General features: G+C 31.1%; 1 protein-coding gene across 2 annotated transcripts in view; it reads right to left on the bottom strand.

The window, feature by feature from the left end:
* LOC129962701 (collagen alpha-3(IX) chain-like) overlaps nucleotides 1-22,722 on the bottom strand; it is a 167,479-nt gene that overhangs the window by 136,791 nt on the left and 7,966 nt on the right. For both annotated transcript variants that reach the window (XM_056076633.1, XM_056076634.1), the window contains exon 2: nucleotides 1,510-1,586. In XM_056076633.1, the coding sequence (XP_055932608.1) occupies nucleotides 1,510-1,586 (77 nt within the window). The remainder of the gene's footprint in view (nucleotides 1-1,509; nucleotides 1,587-22,722) is intronic.

Below are 22,722 nucleotides of genomic sequence, written 5' to 3'. Positions count from 1 at the left end.
ACCAAATTATTTTTCTCATAAAAGTTTCATCTTAGTTGTATGCTGATGCTATAGAAATTTCTGGATAACCTGACTGATTTCATTTCCAAAGAGGTGCATTATTCCAGGCTCAAAGATCTATTTCAATCCCTTTCACCTTCGTTTGTCACTTTAATTGTTGTTTATTTTAGTATTGTTGAGTCTGTTTTTCACCCTTCATATCATCATTGTTACTACAACCCTCTGAAATCCCATCTGTATAAATAAGCAGCAGTCATTTAACTTCTGCCTAAATAAATTGTTCCTACTTTCCTAGTTGTCTTTAACTGAATGAAAGCCTATCGCCATATATATATATATATATATATATATATATATATATATATATATATATATATATATATATATATATATATATATATATATTTTTAACTTGAATTTTTCTTTTTCATCAACGAGCGGGAGTGGGAGTGTTTTATTTATTATATTATTTTTCTGATGATGAAAAAAAATCAATCCAGTCAGAATGTTCCTGTGGGGTATTTCAATTGGATTCATCATAGCCCTTTGATGAGAGTGATTGTGAATGGCCTCGTGACTATCACCATTCATTATCACAGAGTGATGAAGAGGTGATGCGATAAATCGATCCTTAACGGAGATCAAACTGCACTCGACTACAAATTTTAAAAAAAGGATAGGAGGAAGCATATTGGACTAATGAACTACAGTTGCCTTTGGTCTCTTAAATGGCGGTAGAAACAAGGAAGCGAAAAAGGAAATTTGAGTGCATGAGGAATGTGCTAATGAAGCACAGAGCTTTGTGAACCAACGAAAGAAAGAAATGCGACTGTTAGGAATAGAGCATGTGCCAAATGTGATGACTAGATGGAGCAAAGCAACTTGAGGAAGACAAAAAAGCTTCCAATCCTTTTTTTTTTTTTTTGAAGAACTTGGATGATCAAGGGCTAAAATAATAGCATAAAATGCAATATGTATATGGGAGTAGTAATGAAGAATTACTTGGAAAAACAGCATTCTAAATTTATATAAAAAATGAATGTATGTTTTCAAAAATCAGTAATTTTTTTTAATTAAATTAGTTTTGTAAATCTTTATTAATAATAATTAAAATAGTTATTAATACTGCATTGAAGATGAGAGCATTTCGACCTCAGGTCCACAAATGTAGACCTTAAATAACTAGCTCCCTAAAGCATCAATTTCAGAAAAAAATATTTTTTGTTGTGATTTGTGATACTACAGTATGTGTGTAAAGGCCAAATGAAGGTGTTTATGCTATTATAACTTCTAGTCTGAACAGATTATGATCATGACAACAGCCAATTATTGAAATTTCCATCATTAGTTTCGAATTCTGTACTTACAATTAGGCAAAACTCTGTGCTAATTTAAAAGAAATATTTTATCTACTTAGATAATTTAGAGAACTATAATTAGCTCAATTAGAACAAAAAAACTAAAACCAAAAGAAATATAATCTTATTTTGAAATAATGCGAATACTTACGAGCTAAACCATAATCCAAAAACTTGAAAATTGAGACTAGAAAAATTGAACATCGTAGCAGCTCTCCACCACATAATCTGCAAAAAAATGAATATTTTGAGTCATTTTGGAACTTAACAAGCACATGTTTTCTATTTATATTGATTTATATTTATTATATTTGACTTGATTCCGTGCGTATTCTTTTTACATAATAAAAGTTCTGATCCCATTCCATTAATAATAAAAATTCATATTCCTAAAATCTACTGTATCTCGAACGTTTACGTGTTCCTGATTTTGAGACGATTTTATATGCATTTGCACTATAGTAGTTATTCCTATTTCCTCTGCAAATTAATTTTAATTTCCATTAAGGCAATGTTTTATTAAGAAAATAATTTCCTTGCTTCAAATTGTACTTGCAGAAGAAAGATATTCAGTAAAAATATTTAGTGAAAAAATTATTCCTTTGAATGAACTAATTGAAATGAAAAATAATGCTAACATTTAAACAATGCATTTTCTTGCCTTTCTCCTACTTCTATCTTCTATGGCGCTAAAAAGTATTGTTTCAAGTTATCAGGCCTCATTTGAGCTAGGATAATCGTTTTATCGCTTGCTTAGAATTAATTGAATGAATTATTCTCATGGATTGTATGAATCAATAATTGAGGCATTATAAAAGACTATTAAAACAAAACCCATTCCGATAAGTAAAATATGTAAAAAGCTACTGATGTAACTATTTTTTTTATATTGCACCGAAACTATTACGCAGTTTGTGCCTCTATGAAATAATATCATAAACTTCTTAGGAATTTTGTAAAAAAATACACTCTGTCAATTAAAAATTCTCTACGTTCCGTTTCCTAATGACTACGACATAAAAAGCAGAAAATATTTTCTTAAAATGGGAATTCAAGCAAATGAAACACAGATAGATTTCTCTTTTTGCCATTGGTAGGTAACATCTGCGATCGTCTCTTTCCTCTCGAACGTTGGCATTAAACCAAATTATTAAACATGGAAAGTAGAAGAATATGATTTTCTTTTGAAATTATCAACAAAGTAATTAAGCAGCGGAAGTATATTAATTACTTAATGGTACAGTATCCGAACTAGTCCATGTGCGCAGGAAATTTTGTTTATCAGCTCAGTATCTAAATGCTTGTTAAGAGAAAACGAATTATAAGAATTCCAACTTAAAGTAAGTAGTTTCGCATCTGTGGTTTCTGATAACTTAATACTTTGAATATTAAAGAAAAAAAGCTTTTTGAATAATGTGGACGGAATAAACTTCAATGCTCGAGAGCACGAAAGTTTATGAACATTTTTTTCTTTTTTGGCATTTCTTCCCAATTAATTAGAATGATAATTTATTTCCTGATTCATATTTCTCAGATCTGAAGTAATTCGTTTACCAGGTACTTTATATGATTTGGCATATCTTTTTTATTTGATGGCATAGCATAAATGTCAGAATAGTTCAAATCTAGAAATGATTTTGAAACAAAGATTCCTCTCCTCTATTCACACACTCCGCCGTTGCACATGTTGAAAAAGACTTGCCCCATTAGTGCTGCAATATATATAACTGGACCATTTGAGAATTAACTGCAACCTCCTGTTCGGATGTCAGGATTCTCAAATCTATAGCCTGAATCAAATTTATTTCACATTTAAGTGCAAATGGACAGTAAGAAAAAATCAAATTTTATTGCAGTAATCAAACCAATTTTTGTAAATTGAAACTCAGAGTGATATTCCCATTGCAGTTTTAAAACTATCAAGAATGAACTCACACAATTTTTAATTTGTAAATGAACTTCGAAACAAATGAATCTGTTCCTTTTGCATGTTCCCATCTCTCCACACTAAAATCTTTTTTAAAACCCATTAATGACACGCATTTTATTAATCCAATACTATATAATCACCCGTCCGTTCTTGTCCCGCACCCATAATTTGTCACTGTAAATCCCTTTCAAGGTCAAGAGCAATACTTCAACTGCAAAAAGACAGTCCTAAAATATGTTAAATTACCAGATAACAGACAGTTTGAAAGTTCATTCGGACATTCACCACAATTAATCACGTCAAGAGTAGATAGACAATTACTCTGATAATTATTACTGAGCTGTTTGTGTCTTCAAAGGTTGCTACGGATCTAAACTGTGACTGCTGCCTGAAAGCGAGTATCAGAGTCTCGAGATGAAGCTGCGATTATCTCGTTTTATTGGAAGACGTGCCTTTGCTGCCGAGAATAATCACAATTAATTTAACTTCTTTTCCACCGTCTGATGCACGATTAGAGGCAATTCAGATTGAGAAGGCGATTTCTCTTTTGGATTTAAATTTTGATTACTCTAAGAATTTCACACTTTTTCTTCTCATGCAGGGCTGTTTTTTCAGGGAGCATAACAATTTTATGAGGCATGGATTTTGCTCGATTGATTTTTTTTAAATGAAAGATCATTCAAATAATTAATATTGCATGTGGTTGATTTGTCAATTATTATTATTAATTTATTGATACAATACGTATATTAAATTTCATACGAATGCGTGAAAAGTAGAGAGTGTGTGACAAACACAATTACTTTTTTATAAGGCTTATTATCTTGATAATAAATTAATATAAAATATGCTGCATCTTTGAATCTTTTTTTCTGGACTAATTTTAAATATATAAAAGAAATTATTAAAAAGCTATAAAATATGAGTTATGAAAAAAACTAGAAAAGATTATCATTAATATGTAATGAATCCTACTTTTAACATACTAATTGAAATGTAAGAGCGTTAGTGAAATAGGAAGGCATCTTTTAATCTGAAATCGTGCTATGAATTCTATGAATTGCAGATAGAATACGAAAAGATATTACGTCTGAAGTTGAAGTGACGAATTAAATGTAAAACATTTAATACAGAGCCATATTCGTAACAATAAAAACAAAACCTCCTGATACCTAAGCGTTAGAACCATCGGGAAAAATTCCCGGCGAGGTTTAGTTGATAGCGTTCAGTGTCTTGCCGCATAAATACGAAACGAGTCGATTCGAAGTCCGTTAAATTCAGAATAATCGCAAGTGAATAACCCAATAATATAATAATAATAGCCCAATGTTTGCTGAAAAAGTGTCGCAACTTCCCTAGTGTCATCTTGTACAGCTTAAGCAAAAGCCTTTTTATGTGGTCGAAGTCCTGAGCAACTTCTTCGGTTTCCCGGGCTAACAGTTGTGCAATATCACTTGGTAACAAACCGATGAGGTGGGATGCCCAAAACTCCTTCGGTACTTCTGCACGTTGAACCTGTCGCTCAAAGAGAATGAGATAGAGACTGATGTCGTTGTTGCTAGGATCGAATCGATGGATCAGGGCTTGTAGATCCCACTTGGGTCTTGAAACCAACGGTTCTGAACTTGACGCTGTACTCGCCTGTGATAGACTTGTATTGTGCTGCAATCTTAACTTCTGCAACTCGAACTCCATCTCATCCTTACGTTTCCTTTCCTCAAATTCCAACACAAGTCGTTTCGATCTCTCCCTTTCTTCTGTTTCGGCCCTTGGTCTTACTTTTTTTTCTTCGACCCATGCCTTTCGCTCCTTTGCAATGACGAGAAGAAGTTCTTTAACATATTCGTCCTCAAAGTTAACAGATTTCAAAATGACATCCTTCAAAGTAACCTTCGTCTCTTCGTTGCCCAGAGTCTCACCAAACTCTGTAGCCAATGTGATCAGGTCTTCACGTGTTGTTCTGGCTAGAAAAGCCATGTTGCAGTTCGGTATAATACGTGAGTCTTTCACAAATGTTCTCAAAATGTTTTTTTAAGAGTTCCTTATATATATTTTAAATTTTGCAAATAAATTTATCAATTAAATATTTCAAATTGCTAACACCTGAAAATGAACCTTTTGACTTGAATAAATGTTTACTACTAGTTTATACAATGACAGAATTGGTCATTAAATTGGCACACACAAATCAATTAAACTAAATTCAAATTAATTACATCGTCATAATCCTACTCATTTAGTTACACATAATGAAACATATTTTCAACAACAATATTTAGTAGCAATCCTAATTTTATCCCAACACATATCACCAATTTCTTTCCTTTATTTAAGTTTTCAGAGTAGATAAAGCTAAATATGCCTTTAACAACTCACTTTATATTAACCATTCACTATTTTCTACAACTAAAAAATAGTAATCAAAATTCAATTCAAGTAGATTTCACTAGCTATTCGAAATTTATAAAATAAATCTTATTTAGAGTCAATAAATTTAATTACATAATAATCAATCTCATTCAGACTATCAATTAGATATAACTCAATACCATCAATCGCATCAAATTATTCTTTTACCATAGGCATACAGTAATCATAATTTATCTCAAAAACATTTCATAAATTTTCCGAATTTATTTTCAAATACAATTAATTGTTGATAAAATTTAAACTTAATATTAACAATTTAATTATACTTGCCGAGATTCATGAACATAAACCACATTAAAGTGTAGCTGAATCTCAAAATTCCAATTTCTGTTTGTAAACAGAAAAGTTACAACATTTATAGTGGCAACAGTTTAATCCTCAAATTAAACAGGAAGTTACAAAATTTCTAGTGGCCACATCGGAACATCCATCATCTTGGAATGTTAGAAACGAAAGCAATTACATTGCATATAAAATACAAAAAAAAAAAAAGTAAAATAAATAAATAAACACTTGCTTCATTCCAAATCAGTTTTTTTTTTTTTTTCGTAAAATAACAATATATGTACTTAAAATAATCAAAGCATAAATTCAAAACTCTACTTATTCATTCCCTGTTAAGAGAACACATGAACATACCAATGTCAGAAACGAAAGTAATTGCATTGCATACGTACAAAATTTTTGAAACTTTTGATTCATTCAAAATCAGTATTTTTCACAAAATAACAATTTGTGAACTTGAAACATAACATAAAACATAAAATAATCGAAGCATAAATAATATAAAATAATCAAAGCATAAATAACATAAAATAATCAAAGCATAAATAACATAAAATAATCAAAGCATAAATTCACAACACTATCGATCCATTTCCCGTTAAGAGAATACACAAATATACAGAAAACAAACTAATGAACTTATCGAAAAAACTAATAAACTTTTCTGAGAGATACTGGATGTATCTAGTATTGTACATTCCATGCGATGCAGCATATTTTCAAATTGATCAGGTTGATAAATATTTCAAGATTCAGGCTGACTCCTTTCCGTAAAGGTACAGACGACCGTCTTTTTACCTAAAACAAAACTGAGCCGTGTGTGCAATTCACAAGCTGCATGGTCCCGTGTACAGGGAGCCAATTTATAAGTATTAGTCAAGTTAACAATTTAAAAGAAATTTTAACTAACTAATTTATCATAATTACATTCTTTAAGTAAACATGCGTTCCTCATATGCAAGCAAGGGAACCGCACACAGACTGGAGAAAAACTCCGGAAATACTCTGTTTCAGGTGTCAGGGGTTGCCAGAATGTTAGCTTAAGGCAGAGATCTGTCATCCCATTCGGCGACGCATTACAGTTCTGGTGCTACACTATTACATTTACTAATAGTTTCGATTTAATGACCTTATGTCATTTAATAATTGTTACATACATAGTGAACAGACTAAAAGGAATTATTTACCCATAATATTTATTATTGCATTTTCTTATCCCCGAAATGAGAAAATTGTCCATAAATATATACCAGTCAAGTTCTTTCACTTTTATTCTGCATTTTGCGAGACGATTTCATTTTCAAAATAGGCTGACGAAAATAGATTTAATTTTTTATAATTCTTGCTCTGTAGATTAAAGAGAAATATCGAATGAAATGCTGTTGAATAAGCATGTCACGGCAATGCCAGAAATGGAGTTTAACAGCAGTTAAAATGTTACATTGTGTGCACTGTAAATATAGAAATCTAATCATTTTCCTAATTTTGTAAATAATTTGAACTTTTAACGTAAATTAACTAATGGACCTTCATAATTTTATTTGGGGTTGTATATATATATACTAGCAGACCCGGCCACTCGTTGCTGTGGCTAAGGTTTTTGTTATATTACATAGTAGTAAACTATTCAAGGGAAACAGTAGGAGAACACGGTCATGGGGACCACCATGCTTTTTTACACAGATGCCATTTGTAAAAAAACATGGGGAACTAACTCCATGATTGATTTTCTAGTACCGTTGATATTGAGCAAAAATCAATACAAAAAAAATTTAATTTCTTTATATTTTGTATTCAAGTTTGTAACAAATGAGTACATTACAAAGTTGTTAGTAAAAAACACGTAACACTTAAACTTATAAATGAGGTAGGTAGGGCAGATAGTTTTAAATCTTTGACAATAATGTTTATTATTTTGAATTATAAATACTTTTAATTTCAATTTAATTTAGCACTAATCGATGCACAATATTTTTGGTTAACCTGTCTTTAGCTAACACAAATAGATTTGACGGTTTGCCTACACGTGAACATGCAACATATAGTGGCCCATGAGAAAAACATGGATTTTCCAAATCTAAATCACAAATGGACATTATTTGGCCTTGAGATTTATTTATAGACATGGCAAAAGCTAAACGAATTGGAAACTGTAACCTTTTGAAGGGTATCGTAGATTCTGATGGTGTCATCGGAATACGTGGCAACAGGACCACTTCTCCCTTAAACTTTTCAGTTAAAATGCTAGCTTCAAGTATATTTCCGGTGATCTTTTTGATGACCAAACGCGTACCGTTGCATAATCGTGGTGGATTCAAATTACGCAGGAGAATAATAGGTGAACCAATCTTTAATCGAAGGTTATGTGGAGGCATTCTAGGTATATCTAGTGAATTTAAAAATTCAATTGGAAAATTTACACTATCATTTTCATCAACAACAGTATCGATTGATTTAAAAGACATCAGATCGCCTGGTAACAACTTTTGTATTTGGAAGTTAATTTCGTCAACATCAACATTTTTGGCTGCCAAAATAGCCCGATCACTGAGCCAGTTATGATTCAAGTAATTACTCTGTATATCCGGAAAAATATTCTGAATCAATTCATTTTTTCCCTGAAGAACAGTGCAGAAATTATCTGGCAGTTTAATGCATTGCGTATTTGGTTGCAGTTCTATTTTACCGTTCCCAATATCTAGTAATTGTTCAGAAAATATTTGTGCTGATGGATCATTTTGCAATTGTACGCGCATGTTTATGGCCAATCGAAGTGTTTCAACACTTCGCCATAAGAATGATTGTTTTAAACATGCATTTTAATTAAAGATTGTTGAACAATGAAGCACTAATAATTAAAAAGCAAGAAGAATTCCACTGTATTACTTTTACTATAATATGAATTCAATTTATACTTCAGTCTAAATAACACGTGGTCGGCTATGCTAATACCAAAAATTGAAAAAGTAAGAACAATTGAATTTCATTGTATTGCGTTTACTACGAAATAAATTTAACTTATACTTTAGCCTCAGCAACACGTGGTGGTTATGCCATTAAATTGTAGCTTATGTGAAACTTTGGTACTTTTAACACAGCGCCATCTGTTAGAATACTTACTCAATACAGTCAACAGATATCGCCATCTGTTAGAATCGCTTGGAGCTAACAGATAATTGTGACTATCAAATAATGAACAAATAATTTGTTCCTTCTTAATACCTTCCTTCTTAGTATAAACCCTTTATGATGCATAATATATCCTCTAACTTCAGTGATACAGATTCTGGCCTCCTCAGCTTAAAGGAAAGATTTTTTTTTAAAAAAAAGTTATATATTCCACACATGAAGTTGCCATGAGATTTATTCCGTCATTGATACATTTGTCTGTTGCAATAATTCAAAATTCATTTACAAAATGAAATCAGTTTCAGAAACATTTATTAAATAATGATAAGCATTGTAGCTGAAGTGAATGATAGCTGAGTTGATGATAGCTGACATAACTTGATACGTACCTGCAGTTTATTAGTAAAGAAATGAAAAACTGAAACTATTATTGTAACCATTTTTTATTATCATATCTTCAATAATTTGAATAAAAAAAAGATTAAATTTCATTTAGCATACAAATGAGTTAATATTTTTTTATTATCCGATTAGAGGAACTTATTATTGGCTCGTTCACTTACCTTTTTTACGATATCCTTAACAAAAGAAATAAAATCATTTAATTGAAAATTCAATGAAGGTAACAAATGTTATTGCCGTTCAACATTTTTCTTAGTAAACAGTCAGATAAAGAATCGGAATTCATTCAAAACGAAAAGTAATAATTATCCGTGTGCACCTCCAAGTATTTTTCCAAACTTATTTATAATTAAAAAAAAAGCAGAATTTTAGTATGTTATATTAATCAGTGATCCGTTAAAACGTTTGTAATGAATCATTTTCAAATAAAATATCTTATTTCTGAGAATTGCCACCGAGCACAGTAATAGAAAATTCAGACATAAGATCGTGATACTTTATCCTTTGCAAAGTATCAAATTTATTGTATGCATTAAAAAATAATTGTGTAAAATGATATCTTATTCCTGAGAAACGTTTTCGGATAGGATCATAAATAATTCGAACATTCGGATTCGAAACGTAACGCAAATGCGTGAGTTTTTCTACGCCAGTTGGGGTAACGCTATGCAGATTAGAAATTTTTAATTGCCTTTATTCGGTTTTATTTTAATTCAAAAGTACTTAAGAATGAATCTGAAAGATCGATTAATTAACAATGTTTAATTTTAAATGCATCAAACATTAAGAAAATAAATAGAATCGTTTCAAATAATCAGCCGAAAAATCTTAAGCCTAGCTTCATGACTGTTGGGAAAAAAAACTGAAGCCGTACTCATTTGGCGATGGGAAAAATGAAAAGATTTTTTTGGAGGGAAAGTTAGTTTTTAATTAATAATTAAAATTCTAATTAAAAATTCAAAAAAGGGCTATCCTATCTTTTAAGTTAGATCAAACTGCACACGGTGTGCAAATTTGATTAAAATCGTTCGTAGTAGTTCAGGAGTCCATCGCGGACAAACAACGTGACACGTAATTTATATATATTAAGATATATAATTCTTTCGTCTTTTTCCATTGAATTTCTGAAAGCTATCCTGTAATTCGAATTTCTTCATATTCGAATCGAAATTCGGAAAGGACTGTAGATGTTTAACCCGCGAGCACTCGCACCGGGTATGACATGCCCGATCCATTTTCATTCAGTGTTTTTGTTGCTTCCTGTTTTTCGGATTAGGCCAGAATTTCATGTAGCTGCATCCAAGGCCACATTCTTTCATTAGGGAAAAAACCAGTTCTGTTCTAAAAATAGATTTTGAGAAAGAGGGGTTGAGGGCATGTCATACCCATGCGAGTCCTCGTGTTCGTCAAACGTTTCCATTTCTGTCTCTTAGTTTAGTGCAGTATGACGCGCTATATGAATTACGAGGAAGAAAGTGAATAGTTACGACATCTTATAGAAACTTTCTAGTGACGATGAACCGTTATCTGACGATAGTGTTGCCTCTGAGGATGAAGAATACTGCAGCGATCACGATTCTTCCACTGAAATTTAGACAGAAATAGAAGATGAATGTTCACTGTCAACAACAGATTGTTATATAGGTAAAGATAAAGTAACAAAATGGGAAAAGACAAAATATCGGCAAAATGTTAGGAAGCCTTCAAGGAACATAATTAGCAAGCTTCCAGGTAATACACCTTATTCAAAAAATGTCGCTTCTGAAAACACTGGGACTCGCTCTTTCAGAACAACATAGAAACCGTAAGCCTCAAGGAATAATAACAAATCCAAGCACTTCTAAGGAATTGGGATTTACTAATAGTGAACCGCCTGCAAAAAAGCTCAAAGGAAACTATAAACGATGTGCATTTTGTCCATGTAATAAAGACAGAAAATCAAGGTTTATGTGCCAAAAATGTGAAAGGAGTCTCGGTGTAGAGCATCAGTATGTAATTTGTAAACATTGTCTCTAAACATGTAAGTAATTATTATTAAATTCACTTAAATTCTTAAATGCATTGTTTTGTAATATTTAACTACCTAAGGTTTGCTTATAAACAGTATTAATTAATATTTAAATAGCAGAAATGAATTAGGGTATGAGATACCCGGCGCGAGTTCTCGTGTTCGAAAATGGGTGCGATTGCTCGCGGGTTAATATTTCAGACTTAATGCCGAGATATTTCACGCACTTTTACACTGCCTCTAAAGAAATATAAAATAAACATATTTGAATCTTAAAAAAGGAATGCACGTCATCATTGTATTCCTTTCTTCTGTCAGAATCAGTGCGAAGCTCATCTCTGCGAATCAGATTTGCGTAATGTTGGCCTTTGCCGAATCACTCGAAACTTCTGAGCTTACAGGATGTGGCTCGTTCTTTCTATAAATTTTGGGCTTTTCATAATCAACAAACTGTATCCAAAACTTGATTCAGGATATATATCGAAACAACAGAGCAAATCTAAAGTATGAAATATTTGATATCGCGTTTACATATCTATGAATAGGTAGATCGACAACGAACTGAGTCATTGAGGTATATGCTTCGAAATTTAATATATATCTACAATGTTAAGTGAAAAACTTTCTAAATTTCCTTCTTTTAAATCTTTATGTTTTTGAATTGACAGGTAGACAAACTTCCCTTTGGCAAATTCTGTCCAAAATATGACATATATCTACAGTTTTATAGTCAAGATTTAAACTTAAGTTTCCTTTTTCTGACGCGTCTAGTGTTTGAGTTATGTTGTTAACAGAGATACGTCAATGCAAAAGGGATTTCTTCGGATTCAAGAAAGGCTTATATGTTTAAATTCACCAAAATCTCTATATCGATTTTTATTTTTTATTTTTTTGACGATTGATTTGATTATTTTGTAAAGGAGGAAGTAAGAAAAAAAAATGCTGCAATATTAGTTTTTATCAAATTTAGTAATTATTTTAATTTTAATTTTATATATTCACTTTCATTTATTAGACAACACTTAAGTATTACAACCTAAGTCTTAAGTTTCGTTTCAATGGACGAAATTGATTTCGATCAAAACAATCTTCTTTCATCGAAATATCACATAAAAACACATTTTAAATAGGTAATGTAACTTGCTTAGAGTAAGATTTTTATTTCATTATTTTTGTTTAGGGAGCACATTTATTATTAAGTTGAGCGAAGTGTTTATACTAATTACATAACATTTACACAAGAGCGGTGCCTAACAGTACAAAAGTGGAGCCCTATAAAACAGCATTCAGTAAAATTAAATGTATATCTCCGGAGTCACACAATTCAAAAGAAACCCGGAGAATGCAGGAAACTGAAATGAAGGCATAAGCACAATTAAAGTATTAACTATGAGCAAGAAGAAAATTAAACTGCGCGTGGCAAATGCATGCTGTCTTGTACTTTATTGTGACCCCACAATCTTTTTCCTCTTCGAAACAGAGAATGGTTTATAAAAGGAAATCATGTTGGGCGTACTCGGCTGATACCAAGGGAGCATAAAAATAAACATTTATCGTTTTGGAGATTTAAATGTATTATAATGACGTCGCAGTCTCACACCAAAGCATATGAAATTTCAACGGCATAAAATCTAATACTTCGTTGGAAGACAACAATTTTTTTTTTCTTTCTTGAAAGTGAGCAATGATTTATAAAATCAATTTGGTGGTGACATGCTCGACCGATATCGTGTGGACATGAAATGATGCTTTTAACATTTTAGTTTTTTTTTTTTTTTTTTTTTTACAGGGGAATCGAATCATTTTACAATGCAATCCTTCCACGCACATGAAACTATGCTTTGCAAAGAACGTCAGTACTTTTTACACCTGCATAAGAACCGATTAGATTCCAAAATTACCACAAAACTATTGCTACAGGTCTCACCACAGATTGAATTAAAAATTTTAGAATACGATGAACTGCCAAAATTTATGTTCCTATGAACAGTTCTAATTTTTCCAAAACTAGATTTATTTTGAGGAATCTAGTTTGTTTTAACAATGAATTGTTTTTAATAATTATAAATCCATATTTATACAAAAGTGCGAAAAAGTTGTAAAAAACGTAATACAAATAAAAGGTCAGATTGCAATTCTTATTGAAATAAGCTACCCCTTATACAATATAAAACGTTTTTTTCACTGTGTATTTGTGCTGTGTAATGTTATATGAAACCTCATTGGAATGTATGAGTTTACAAGTGTTCAAATGGTATATTTCTTCTTGATGACTAACTTAATTCAACAGTTATTCTAATGTTTTTAAAGAATTCATTCAAATGCTAGTAAATTAAATGACACACGAATTATTTCTGAGGGATAAAAAGAGCTCGCACTCAGTAGAGAAGGAAAGTGGATTGTAAGCGTCCAAGGCAGACTATTTTTGTCATTAACATCATTTAAGCTTCATTTGACTCTAGAATGTGAAATATTATTCTTGTATTTTTTTCCCCTTTAAGGTGATTTTCAAGCTGATATCAAGACTGATATATTTTTATTCATACGCCATTTATACATTACAGAGAAGATAGTTAACTTAGGTTACTCCAATTCAAATTTTGAAATAAAAAGATAGCTGTTTGGAGCATTCTTCCTAATTTTGAACTGTTTATATATGACGACAACGATAATTGAGCCCATATAATCTCTCCCTAAATACAACGCCATATCAGAGTGAATGCACTTGATCCCCGAAGTCGTGCGTTTATTACATTACACTTATTTAGAGTACACGTAGACATTTTTATAGTCAAGTTCCGATCTTGTTTAGAAACTACTACCTTTCTACGACATTTCCGATGTCTTTGGTGCGGTAGGTTGTCAGAGGGTAAAGAGATATAGATTACCTGTGCGTTTTTCATAAAATTATTTTCTAAGTTCTTTATATGCTGGAAGAGTCTTCCCTTAAAACCTGCGGTCATTCCTACAACAACCAGTGACGTCCTTCCCATATATTCCCACTCGCTTGCTTTTAATGTCCTTTCATTTCCCAGCATTTTACGAAAAAATCGGACGGACATATGTCTCCGAGTACGACAGCGGATCTTTGCCTTCCCACGACGATAAGTATAGCCCGTTTATGACTACGTCTGTCACACCTTGGGTCATAAGAACAAGGGTTAAAGGAATATCATAGGAATAAAATAGGCATGCCATTTTTTTACAGTGAAATGTGAGAAGACGAAAATATTTTGCGAGATTAAAGGTGCTGTTCATACTCGCTAAACAATTGCTGCATTAATTATATATTCCACTTGCACAACTGCCTAAAAGAAGTTGCAAATGTGTTTATCATTTACGAATGTACTTATATAAAGGATTAAGGATAAATAAATAGCTAGCACAGGACTGGCATCGTAAAAATTGATATTATCAAAAGCTCAAAAGCTGTTATAGAACTCTTTGTAAATAATAGATTCCCGTGATTAAAAAGTTTTTTAAACCATCACATTGAATCAACTTACAATTACAATTTATAAAATTCTGTTCAAATGTTCATAGGTCGAGATCAATTATTTTATTATTAATGCCATTTCATGAATTCAAAAGTAGGTAATAGTTTTGAAAATTGACCCACAAAAAATCTTTTGATTAGCATGTTATTAAATATACCACTTTATGTAACAGTTATTTTTTAAAGAAATCGCAAAAAAAAAAATGCGATAGAGGCAATTCAAAGTAATATTACAAAATTTGATCCTAAAATTCTATGAATTAAATATAAAAACATATCAAGGACATTAAAAAATTACTTTTTGTTGTCTTTGATATTTTTATTCTCGCCTATATTTATTTTGCAAAATGTTTATTTCTCGTACAAAATATGAATTTAGAAAGGCAGGCATATTTTATAGCATTGCCTTGTGCAGCATTTTTTCACTAATAATGATATTTAAGTTATTTTTGAGATATATGTAATTAAAAAAATTAATTTGCAAGTAGACGAAAAATTCACATTTATGAAACAATAATTGATAAACTATATGAATACTGTGAAAAAAGTATGCATTTCACTATGACACCTTTGAATATTTCATCCACAAATGAATTGGCCAAAATTTATACAAGGTTCGATTAGCTACTGCTTGCGAAGGACAGAAAAAAATTATATGGTTAAACATATATGAAATATAGCCTTGTATAAAACATTACATTCTACATTCTATGAAGTATTCAAAAACTTAAACAAATGTAAACACATTATAAAACGGAAGAACATTTCTAAGCAGTGAATGAAATGAATTTCTGATCTCTCCAAAAACGGAACATGTCATACGAGTCAAAATAAGAGACACAATTTTAATAGCTGCAAAAGTTATTTAACAGTATAATTATTCAATTGAGATAACTATGTTTTAATAATAAAAATTTACTTTGCATAATGTTGATACTGAAATGCAACTAACATTTACGATGTTTTCATTCAAAATTTCTTAGACATTTTCAGCAAGCAACAACGATTATGGTGAAATGAAGTTCGACGCTGCAACTTTTTACATAACTTAAGGTGTGATAGATATTCTTAAGCTAAAAACAGCCCTCATTTTAACGCATGCCTATGTGGTTTTTAGTCCTTTCAGTAAAAATGTCCAGTTTAAGTATTTCGGACTTGAATTATAAACAAAATAATCTTTAATATTCAAAATATTTTTTTTATTTGATAGTGTGCTATTAAGTAATCTTTTATTTAATTTGGATGAAGTTCGCCTGTTGAGCTGTCTCCAATTTAATATCAATGGATATAATTTTTGAAGAAATGACGGCAAAATTTTGAGTGAAATGTGAAACTTCTCCATAGAGCTATGCATCCTGTACGTATTCAAAACAGCCAGACAAATAAAACGCTAATGAATTGTAAACAAAATAGAAGGAACTGTGAATCATTTGTAAAATTGTGATGCATTGTCACAAGACATGATTGTTAGTTAATTATTTTTGAAATTTAATATTTATTTTTAATGAATTGTTTTTGTTTAAAAATGCAACTGACATGCGCCATTGCTTCTATATTTTAGCAGATTTAACATTCAAGAACGCAAATGGAATTTGACGCAACTCTTTTGCATCAAAAAAATAGCGTCTGAGCCGTTCCGTACCATTTGAAAAGTTATGATTTCAAAGCTTTTCAAATAAACAGCTGTAATAAACGACAACTTTCGATTTTATAAAGGAAGAGTCTATCGTGATCCAAGTTTTGGCCTCTGAATCGAACTTTGTCACATTTAAAGCATAATTCCTTTAAAAATTCATCCTATTCATGGAGCTAGTGCGCATCCAATCCAACGTCATGTTGTCTCACGCTGGTGTAACACGGAAAATAGAAACGTAAGTGTTTGGCTCAGGTATCTATCACCCACGAACTCTGACTGCGACTTTGTCTGAAAATAGCCTTTATGATTACTTTAAAGAGAGACACTACTTAAACTAAACAGTAACGAAAAAGATTATAAACCGTCAGCGACTAGACAGTTAAGAAATCCATTTTAAAAGGATGCTTTCTTTTCAATATTTCTGGAAATATTTCGATGCATTGAATACAAAGATTTTCTCTCTTCTTTTTTTAAAAAAAAGTATTGAGAAATGAAAGAGACATATCTTGAAAACAAAAAAATTCTCAAAAAATCTGTAAGCGATTTATTTTACTGACGTCTATCATTCCGCCAGAGTTGAACAGATGGTTATCGTTAGTAAGTATTCCAAGGTCTCCAAACATTCTATCATTTTCCACGACGCCTCTATTTTTATAGGAAAAAAATCAGTAAAGAAAAATGGGAATTTTGAAATATTATCAGATTTATATTTAGAGAAATGACAAATAAACTGCTTAAATGCGAGATTTAAAATTATTTGATTCTCAGAAAGAGTTTCTTTAGAATAAAATTCAATCTTTTGTTTACCACACTGTAGGGAAACAGAAGGAAAAACTTTTTTTTTGTAAATATTTTTATTAACATAATATTAAAGTTAAAACATCTATACCCCAGTTTGAATTAAATTATTTTTTAAACATAATAAAATTTTACTAAAAAAGTGGAAATCAACTTTGCTGAATTGATATGATCTGCAAGCTAGATACAAAAATCTATATTTATCAAAGATTCAAATCCTTGCCTTTTCACTTATTATTCAGAGTTGTTCATTTATTTCATTTATTACACCGTTCAATTATACAGAGTTCTGATTTTTCAAAAATTTTGAAGCAGACATAAAAAGGATCGTATAAATGAGTAGCATTTTTACTTATCGTCAAATTAAGTATCAAAAGTTTTAGTTAGTTTATAATCAAAGTTAAATATAAATTTTCGAATTCCCTATTCATTCGTTTCAAAATGGACTTTAAAATAAGTAGATGGCAGGATTTTAATTTAAAGACTAGCTTCCTTTTAACTCATCATTTAAATATCACATCTCAATTATTATGTACATTTGATTGTGTTTCAGTTTTGGTTATCAATGATAATTCCCTCTTTTGGAAAAATTCTTGGAATTATTTGAAAGCGTTATGTATAAGCAGTGATTATAAATAATAAATCTTTTTAACACCAACACTGATAGAGAGCATTGTTATATGTAAAAATCTAGAATAAAATGACACAAAATTTTTGTTCAAAATGAGTGACCATGGAAAACGGATGATATTTGAATAAAGAATACTTAAATTTCTCCAACTAAAATCAGCTGTTATTTTTATAGTTCTGCTCAGATTTCAAGTACTCAGAATGAATCACTGCAATCGAGAAGAATTATGATGTGAGATATTTCCTTAGCATATGCCAAATGTTACATATTGTTATATCATTTTGAACTGAATGCCTTAGTCGACCCATTATGTCAACTTCTCTAAAAGTTGTTTGGAGGAAAAAATATTTTAATACTCTTTTTCTTGTCTGCCTGTTTGTTTGCTTGTTCAGTACAAATTTTGCGATTGATTTTATACCAACTTTCAGATGAGCTAGAGAGTTGAAACTTTAAACACAGGTCAGAAATGGATGATTGTGCTATATTAGCTAATTTTCATGCCTGTTCGGTACAAATTTTGTCAATGCATGCAGTTCATCGGTGAGTTAGTTTAAAATAGACAGCAAAATTTCAAACATGCAAGAAAGAAAAGCGGAAAATAATTGTTAAAATATAAAATAATTAGCATATCATATTTTTAAAATAGACTAAAAATTACAAAATAATTTCTCCTACCCTCATACAGATGGGTAATTCTTAAAATTAACACTCACAAATTTTCGGGACAATCTGCTGGTAGTTTGGGAATTATATAGGTCTAAGAAAAATTATTTTTTACTCATTAATTCATTTTAAAAAATAGTATTTTATTTTTTTTATTTAAATAGTGTTGTAACCAAAATTATTAATATATCGCATAACTGATTTCAGCTAGTGTTTTTAGCTTTATTTCTGCAAAAGAATTCACGGAAACCTTCTCTTTAAATATACTCTCCTTAAATATTAAATTAGTATTTTCTTCCATTTCTTAAATTTAATTGGCGCAAAACAGTAGTAATTGGTGTATATGCTAAACACTCAATATTAGTTTGAAATGAATCAACAAAGGGACTGGATAGCAAAGCTAAATTTTAAAACAAATTTAATACTATAGCACTTACAAAGTTATTAAATTATAAATCTATTATGGGATCGCAATTCATAGGAATTCTAATAACATTAACATTGCTATAGTATATGCCATATAATCGTAAAAACTCCCATTTTAGTTTTTAAGAATTATAGTAAACCTATGACTATAATTTTGAACATCCTAAGTGCTAAAGAAATCTTTATATCCACATGTGTATAGTTATAAATCTTGTAATTTTTCGGACTTCAAAGGGTTAATGAAAGTAGGGCAGGTATATTGAGTCCACTACGTTAATTTCTAGAGAATTTTGACAGTTATACGCAAGAAGGTCCAAAACTTTTTGAATATTAATATATTTGTAGTTCAAACAGACGTTCATTACTATTCACAAAGATTCATAGAGAAAAAAAAGTGCGAATTTTAGCTAAAGAAAAAAATGTTCATTGCATGAAGAAAAAGAAGATATAAGTGGATATATTTTCTATACTTTTTTATAGTAACTGCAAACTATAAAATTAATTTTTCGAAATCAATTGTCAACCATTGACATAATATCTGTAATACTAGTTTAAATTTTTAATTAAGTATGCAGAGAATGTTTTGTATATTATTTTTAACAATTTGAACTAAATGTGTGTGTGTGTGTGTGTGTGTGTGTGTGTGTGTGTGTGTGTGTGTGTGTGTGTGTGTGTGTGTAAACATTATTTTATATGAAGAAGAATGCAGTTGCGACAAGCAGTGAAGAGACTTTGCATTTTTTAAGTTCGTTTTATTCTCGGTGACAGGCATGATTTATTTACAAAAAAGGCGCGGACAAGGCAGGTCCACCACAGTGCGGCACACAAGCAGAAGTGGGGGAAGAAGAGATAAATAAATTATCCCTCGTCTTATATAACATGAGATATTAATAGTGAAAATATTTTTTCATAGTGCTAATATATTATTAAAATTCTGATAGGGATTTCTGACGCATGTCAATCGCAAGTAAGGGAAACACAGGGATCTTTTAAAAAGAATGTGCTTACTGGGCAGTTTTCTATCCCGTCCCGCGGAGCATGTGAAAGTGCATTTTTACAAAGCTTCTCCTGAATTAATTAAGTAGAGGAAGTGGAATTGGATCAGGAAATAAGAGAATGAAATTACTATAGGCTAAATTGAGATAAAGCTTAGGAAATTAATTTGGTTTAAATTAAGAGTTTAAAATATCATTAAATATACCATACCATACATACCATATATTACCACACACACACACACACACACACACACACACACACACACACACACACACACACACACACACACACATATATATATATTGGAATAATTGGAAAATTTAGAGTAACATTTAAACCTTCAAAAGCTTTTACATTTTAAACAATATCTTAGTTTTTAGGTCATATTGCGTTATGTGGCGTGCCTAATGCATAAAGGAAATTGTGATTTTCCATTGGAATTTTATGTAGAGTGTTAGCCTTTTTGGTTATATTCTGTTGAAATTTATTCCAAGATAGATATATTAACGTCCCGTTTTAAAGCACCACTAGAGCTATCTTAGCACATACCTCGTAATTTTGAATCAGAATCAGGTGACAAGGACGACACCTGACCTGGCACTCTTTCTTCAAATTTACACACACCACACAAGGGGGAGAAACCTTTGGCCCCGACTGATTTATGTGCACCAAACCCGCTTATACTACAGTTCTTTGGTGGAATCGGGTCTCGAACTTGAAATTCCCAATTCCGAAGCAGAGACTTTATCACCAGGCAAAGGCAAGGTTTCGGCCTGCCATTATTTTAAATTAATGATTAAAAATTGAATATATACAGATATTTTTTTAGATTTTTATCATTTTTGTGTACTATTTAATTAGAAAACACTAAACTAAACCTCAAAAAATAGCTTTTATGTTAAAAAAAATGACTTCAAGAGTAAACAGTCACCTTAGAAAAAACTGGTGAGACCTTTTGTGCAATGATACAACACAAAAACTTTTAGCAAATAGCTCATTGTAAACAAAGGATGATTGCAACAAATGATGATTTTAGAAATCACTAATGGCAAACATTTTTACAGTTACTGAGTTGAAGAAAAAAAGTTTATCTTTTTTTTTTGTTTGTTTTTCATGAAAAAGAATGTATCTCGCTTTTTATTAATATCGATTGTATTATGCTTCTGTTGACTTCTAAGCGTCAGTAATGCTCAACGATGGCGCTAGCAAAGTTTTGTTCGGCAGAACCCATATAGAAACTACAATAGATATTTTAAGCAATAGCAAACTATTTCAGAATTGTTACAAACTTTATGGCACAAAATAAGAGTTTGTAAAATTGTATACAGTAATTATCACAAAACTATTCATTTTGATTAGTTTCATGTCCAAAGTTCAATTTCAATTGGCAATTTGGATTTATGATTAATTACCTTTTGTGTTTTCTTGGTCCTTCACTGAAAGTGAAAAAAATGCCTTCTCTTACAACTCAAGTTATTACATTTCATAAATAAGTGAGATTTTCGGCAAGAAAAATGAAAATCAGGGGAACGGGCTGAAACTCTTTATTGCACCCAGTTAAGAAAAACATTCTTTCTGAAGAGGGGAGTTAAGAAAAGGAGCTCAAATATTAAACAATCAGTGCGAATTTAATGGTGCATATAAATCGAGATAAAAGTGAAGATAACGGTTCGAACCCACTATAAAACGGCCATTAAATCTTTCCGTGATTTATTTCCACTGTTTCTCAATCGTGTCCAAAAAACTCACACATGGCTGGTTTATTTTATAACTTCGATTTCCATGTCGCAAAATTAGCTAGAAATATTAAGGCACGTTACACACAGAGAAGAAAAGCAGAAATTGGGCCGTAAATAATCCCGACATTTTTATTAAGCTTCAAAATGACCGTCCCTCCCAGAATTAAAAACGCGTGTGATCCCAGCTCTGTGTAATCGGATTTAACATGGCTACCGTTACGAGCTTTTGACAAATGAAACGGTCGCATGGATTCTGTCACTGGCATTAAAAGCTTGCTGGCTGGTTTGAAGGGCTCAGTCAGGTGCTTCCTACACTGGCACTCGTTTTTTCTCTGCTCTTCTTCGTCCGTCAGAATCATAAAAATGTGGGAGTAGTGACAAAGTGTCAGGATGAATAACACTCGGTTTGGAAGGGGGGAAACTGCGTTGTGTTTTTCGTTCAACTGATGTCCGAAATTGAACAAAAATGTTGATAATGGGCTCCTCTTATGATGGAATGGACTCAAAGAAAACAATCCATGAATGAAACAATGGGGGGGGGGGCTAAGGGTGGAAAAGTGGCAAGGAAATTATTGCCTTCATTAGTATTATATCAAAAAATATCAAAATTATATTGATATAAATAACTGCACTTGGTATTCTTTTTAAAAAATGCAGTATATATATTTTTTAAAATTCACAATTTTTCTTATACTTTTTTGTTAATGTATGCTTTGTATTTAAAATCCTGCAGTCCATAAGATCATCAAGGGGGATTCTTTAGTTAATAAAGGTCATAAAGATTTTTAAAAA

This window comes from Argiope bruennichi, chromosome 3, assembly GCF_947563725.1.
Source record: "Argiope bruennichi chromosome 3, qqArgBrue1.1, whole genome shotgun sequence".
NCBI classification, from domain to species: Eukaryota; Metazoa; Arthropoda; class Arachnida; order Araneae; family Araneidae; genus Argiope; species Argiope bruennichi.
The sequence above is the reverse complement of the archived record's forward strand: the minus strand, read 5'-3'. Positions and strand labels throughout refer to the sequence as shown.